The following is a 5,789-nucleotide window of genomic DNA, read 5'->3' on the forward strand; positions in this document are numbered from 1 at the left end:
ACTCTTGTGATAGAACGACAGGGCCGGATTGGCGACCAGTGGAGATTCCGATACGAGTCACTTTGCCTTCATGATCCTGTTTGTAGGTCACTTCCCGTACTACAACGCGGTTTACTTAGTGCTCTTTTACACAGGGTTTGATCACCTACCATATATGCCGTAAGGGTTTGGCGTGTACATCCTCCTGTTGCTCTTCTGAAGTCTATTCTGTAGGTTTCCGCCTTCGTGGCCTGTCTATACGCCGGCACAGAAGGTCAGTTGTATGGATATGTAGTTATATCATATTTTTACGATGTTTTTTCAGCTTGCGGATTGGTTCGAATACTATGCCGAAGCCATGGAACTCAATGTCTGGACGTCAGCGACTGTGATACATGCTGAGCCGAAGGGAGGCAAGTGGAAGGTGGTCGTGAGGAAGAGCGATGGAACGGAGCGGATTTTTCACCCTGATCATGTTATAATAGCGGTTGGCTTCGGAGGTGGTGTGCCCAAGATGCCAAAGATCCCTGGTCAGGTAAATATGTTCACATGTGACTGGATTTTGGTCACTGACGACCTTATTACAGGAGGATTTCCAAGGACAGGTGTTGCACTCGAGTCAGCACAAGTCAGCCAGAGATCATGTAGGACAGAAAGTGCTCGTTGTTGGCGCTTGTACATCAGGTATGTCGTAATGAGCATATGCCTGGTCGCCTGTTTTCTGATGCCACAGCACAGCCCATGACATAGCTGCCGATTATGTCGATCATGGTGTAGGTGCGTCGACTGGATTTCACTGTGATGGTATAAGGTAGATTCATGTGACGACAATTAAGATGTGACTCTGTTCCAGAGAAGCTCAACTTATATTATGTCGACGAAGGAAGGAATGCCTCGTCTATTCAAAGGTATGTTGTATCGACAGCTTGGTTCCTGTGGTGGCAGATGTCTGATTTCGTCTGATCCAGACACGTTCTGGGAAGGCGCGGGTCCTACCGAAGTCTCCGACCGTGTGCACGCCTCGCTACCCGCGTTCATGCTGAAGGAGATGCACGTACGCCTTACATCAGAAATTGCAGAAGCAGACAAGTGAGTTACCACCTTATGACTATCAATCTGGGCTGAGTAGCTGAGTCCACAGGCAGATACTGGAGGGATTGAAGAAGGCGGGTTTCAAACTGAATTTTGGCCAGGACGGATCTGGTTTTTTGTATAACGCTATGACTCGTGGTGGGGGCTATTACCTAGGTGAGTTGCTATGGGCCGATCTTCCACCCATGGGAAGTCATCGTACGGGCTGACATGGTGGAAAGATGTCGGCAGCTGCCAGAAGATCATAGATGGCCAAATCAAGTTGAAGAATGACAGCCAGATCGAGCGTTTCACCAAGACTGGTCTCTTGTTCACGGATGGCAGTGAATTAGACGTCGACGTCGTCCTGTTTGCCACAGGGTGAGCATATCTCGCAGCTGTCAGCATGGAGTTGTTCTGAGTGCGCCACGCAACGACTAGCTTCGATGGTGCGCGAGCTGCGATTTTCAGGCTTGTTGGAGAAGATCTTGGATCCAAAATATCGCAAATGTGGGATCTGAACGAAGAAGGCGAGGCATATGGCGCTTGGCGCTACTTGGGCGTGCCCAACTTTTGGTTCATGAAAGGTATGTCTTTACATTCTTAATGTATCAGTGTTATATTCAACGCCATGGCACAGGCGATCTTGCTACGTGTCGCTTTCACTCAAAGCATCTGGCTCTCCGTGAGCATCTGTGTATGCTATTTTTTTTTACTTTAGAAGCTCATTTCCCATCGTTCTAGAAATCAAAGCTATACAGGAAGGAGTGTACGGAACTCGTTATGCGCCTTAACGCCCGTGAGATCGTGTTACCTGGAATGAAGGCAGGATGGTGAGTGTATAGTAGACTACTGCATTGTATGTTTTCAGCGCCTAGGATGGTTTTACTGAAATCGGTTGTCGTTTACCCTTACCCTTGACGCTCGTTTCTAACCATCGGCTGGCCATTGGCTCACAGGCAAGCGCCAAAGAGCGGCATGGAGATTAGGATTTTACTGCCGTACAGGCGCTAGAGGATCGTTGGCAGTTGCGATCAAGGCTCGTTTACTCGTCGCTCGCTTGGTATTGTCGACTACGTTTGCATCGTTCAGCCTCGCTACCGATGCGGGCCGGATGTCGAGGGCCTTGTGTCGCCGTCGGGTGCCATCATTTCGTGTTGTCCGACGGCATTGAGCTCGCACGGACGGAACGTATCGACTCTGGGGATCGGATTTTGCATGCAACATTACTAAAATAGGCTATCGGGGAAAGTGGTAGGTCTTGTTATGAAAACATCTCGTAGAGGGCTGCAGAGACTCGGGCAGGAGTGCTTGCCGTCCAGTACGCCAATTTGATGTCCATTCGTTTTACTCGCTGCCATAAAATCTGCTCGATTAACCTTCGCTATTCGCAGGGGCCATACATTTGTTTCCGTGCGAATCAGTCGACTGATTTTGCTGGATCAATGTGGCATTGCTACTAGTTACGCCGTCTGACTTGTCTCATCGATGTGTATAAAGCATGCCTGCGGCCCTCCACGGATGTCTAACAACTTTCTCCAAGTCGACTGGTTCTATTCGGCTTCTTTTTTTCGTTCGTTCGTTCGGGTTTGCCTTGAGTCTTTGATTTCTCAGTCTGGTACTTGAATTTGTGTTTGATCACCATGGTGTCAACTTCCTTCTTTTCTGTTTTGCTACTTGCTCTCTCAGCTCAGGCTGTGAACGATTGGTCAAAACCGTGCTTCGATGGGTCTTGTTCCTATGATTTGAGTGGTCCGGTTACCGGAAGTGTTCATCTTGTGAGTTTGCTCATTTGTTAGTCTGATTCTTCTAATATGAGATCGTCTCGTTTAGACAGGTGCCTCGAGCGCCATCTCCGACCTTACCGAGGCGGCTGGATGGGCAATCTTGGATTGCAATTCCACTGGAACCGCACAAGACATCCGTGCAACTTGCGTCAATAGCACTGCAGGATGCGATCATCTCTATCAAGGGAACGCAGTTGGCACGATCGTCCGCTTACCTGAGAATGTTCGTTTGTCCGCTCTTGAGTGATTGTCATCCTAACCTACCTGCAGTGCACGACTATGCCATTCGCTCGCGTAGCTAACATTTGGGACCATGACAATCAGACATCGCCTCTCAGTCGTCGTGGCAGGTTTTCTCGTCGTGATGATTATCCAACTGTGAAAGGGATTAGTTTGGATACCAGCTTCAGTGCGATCGATCCCTCAGAGTCAGTAATCAGCCTGTCTGTTCTTGTCTTGAATCTCAATAGTAATCCTTTCAGAGCCGGCAGTGTCTCTTTCTTCTTCCATGGGACTTCCGCACCTAATGCTAATACTCTCAATTATTCCAACGTTCCTCAAGTAGTTAACCGTGACCTATCGGGATTAGTTAGCGGGTTGACTGGCTCTATTACTCGTGAGTACTCTGCTGTCCTCGACCCGTATATTGTTAAATGGGTTGTAGAAGCGACAGCATTCGACAAGAACATTACACAGGTTGTGCCTAACATCACTGAGAGCAAACAGGCTGTCATCTTCAACGAGTCGATTGCTTGTCCCGCCGTTGGTACTATCCCTCCTTTTACTGGGCAGGTTTCAGTCGAGGTAGATGTCAATGCAAATATGTCCGCCTACTACGGTGTCATTGCTGCAGGGTCAGTCGTGCCCCCAGAGATTACGACTTTCGCTCTCTATGGAGGTACGATGGTGCTTCATTTGAAGAACTTTAAACATGACCTCTGAATGCGGTATTAGGTTTGAACGGATTTGTGGACGGCGCTTTGTCTATCAACAGTTCTGCATCGGCAAGTATTCACCACTTGAATGAACTATCAACAGTCTCAGTCATGCTGATTACTGTCCATGATCCAGACTACTTTATCTACTGGAGCTATCCCGATCTTCTCGATTGGAATACCAGGACTTGATATTCCCGGGTAAGTGACTGAATCAGACAATAGGGCTAAGTCATCACTGAGCGTTCCTGTAGCATCTTGACTGTTGGTCCCACCTTCCAGATTGCCGTTGAGGCCACTGCGGCTCTCGATATTGACCTGGACTTGAATGTCGGGTTCAATTATACCGCAAACAACGCCCAGTTTGTATTTCCGGATACTAACTACACGAACGGAGGCGATCTCACACCAGGAAATACTAGTACGGTACTAGTTGATGATTCGGGATGAAATTCTCACTACCAGATAGTTTTTCAGCTTGCCGCTTCTCCGAATGCAACTTCGGACACGACACTCACGGCGAGCTTGATTCCAAGTGTATGTATCATACACACATTGTTTAGTTCGCATTTTGATCATAGATTCTACAGATCTCATTCGGACTCAATGCTCTTGACGGTATTGCCGAAGCTACTGTGAACCTCGATCTCAACGCGTTCACGCAGCTGAACCTCGCATTACACGGGAATCTGGCGTCTGGGAATGCCTCTGCGGATCAGTTTGGTGGCTCGGTGAACGTTCAAGCCGGCATCAACGTGACTGCTGGTGCAGATGGCTCCTTCTTCACTGTGTTTGACGACAAGGAGACAATTACGCTGTTCTCCAAGACCTTCGAGTTGTTCCAGGTGCGTCATGGTTCGCCTAATATTTTTCGCTCTGGGCTGATGTCTTTTGCTGTAAATAGAAAACATTCGGCAGCAATCCATCGAAGAGGATGTCTCGTCGCCGTTCCCCCCGGTTATTGGAACGGGGCACTCTCACATGTCCCGTCGCACTAGAGAAAGCCGCAGTGATCGCGAACACCATCATTTCCGCATCTCAGTAAGTTTCTCTTCAACATTCGCGTTCCTCACACCAAGCTTATGACTATGTGATGGCATCCTCTTTCTAGGCTAGAGGAGAAAACGTCGGGGACTAAAGCTTAGTTGCGCACTCTCTGCAAACCCAATGTCTCGTTGATTTACTCATCACACGTCACAATCATTCAAGATCGTTGCTGGTCAGACGAACCAAGGAACCATGAAGACATACCCATTATACCCGCACGTGTTGCTCCAAACAACGTACAATGTGTTGACAATCCCGTTAGTCCAGCACCTTATCCTGTTCCAGGTCTAATCATCGACGATAGTCCTGTTGTATGAACACATTGTGCATGAGATTGGTGTATTCTCGCCGAACTTTGTTATTATTCCTGTTGGCGGCTCGAGCTCCTTCACTACTGGATTTTATTTACCATTCGAGCTTGCTAACTACTCCGCATGCCGATGACGTCCCATCGCATCCTTCACTCGTCGAACCCACAATCTCAATTCCATCCAAGCGTTCGTCTATAAGTTCGGCAGTTGCTCGTCGCACCATCCATCTGCTCGTCCCAATGATCTCTTCGAGCTCACTCGCTTCCGGGAGGAGCAGTAAGACCTGATCGTCCTCGATCTTGACATTGAATGTAAGAATACTGTAAGAATCGTCATTGAGGCATGCTCCTGTGCTAAGTGCAAAATTTCGTTTGTGCATAGGACCTGAGAGATCACCCTAGTTCAGTACAAGTCTGAACTAAGATATTTCGTGCTTAGCTTACAAGATACATATAGTGAACCGCTGGAGGGATCGTCTCCAATTATGCCATGTTCTAGGATAAAAGCTCGCTTGTGTGGGCACATCTTTGGTAGGTCGCTACTTGTCAATTCTACGCCTCCCGTAATGTAGGCGTCGTACACACCTGCTGAGTAGCGAAGTAGCCCCGGCGCGGCACATGGAATATGGCGAGCTGGCTGGCGCCATACTTGACAGCCGC

At 48.4% G+C, this 5,789-nt stretch overlaps 2 protein-coding genes across 2 annotated transcripts; both read left to right on the forward strand.

Moving 5' to 3' along the window:
- Nucleotides 1-70: 70 nt before the first annotated feature.
- On the forward strand, nucleotides 71-1,844 carry FIBRA_04803 (uncharacterized protein; the record flags this gene model as incomplete). The annotated part of the gene is made up of 12 exons (XM_012326590.1): nucleotides 71-159; nucleotides 214-253; nucleotides 305-514; nucleotides 567-663; nucleotides 718-756; nucleotides 816-887; nucleotides 948-1,068; nucleotides 1,121-1,227; nucleotides 1,293-1,431; nucleotides 1,492-1,637; nucleotides 1,691-1,735; nucleotides 1,795-1,844. The coding sequence occupies 12 exons, from the start codon at nucleotides 71-73 to the stop codon at nucleotides 1,842-1,844; spliced, it is 1,155 nt and encodes a 384-aa protein (XP_012181980.1).
- An 849-nt stretch (nucleotides 1,845-2,693) lies between these two features.
- Nucleotides 2,694-4,917, forward strand: FIBRA_04804 (uncharacterized protein; the record flags this gene model as incomplete). Its single annotated transcript, XM_012326591.1, has 11 exons — nucleotides 2,694-2,828; nucleotides 2,884-3,060; nucleotides 3,108-3,265; nucleotides 3,320-3,735; nucleotides 3,792-3,874; nucleotides 3,909-3,973; nucleotides 4,027-4,193; nucleotides 4,242-4,309; nucleotides 4,363-4,617; nucleotides 4,677-4,813; nucleotides 4,884-4,917. The coding sequence occupies 11 exons, from the start codon at nucleotides 2,694-2,696 to the stop codon at nucleotides 4,915-4,917; spliced, it is 1,695 nt and encodes a 564-aa protein (XP_012181981.1).
- Between the last annotated feature and the right edge of the window lie 872 nt (nucleotides 4,918-5,789).

Source organism: Fibroporia radiculosa, assembly GCF_000313525.1.
Source record: "Fibroporia radiculosa TFFH 294 genomic supercontigs, scaffold3494, whole genome shotgun sequence".
In the NCBI taxonomy this organism is placed as follows: domain Eukaryota; kingdom Fungi; phylum Basidiomycota; class Agaricomycetes; order Polyporales; family Fibroporiaceae; genus Fibroporia; species Fibroporia radiculosa.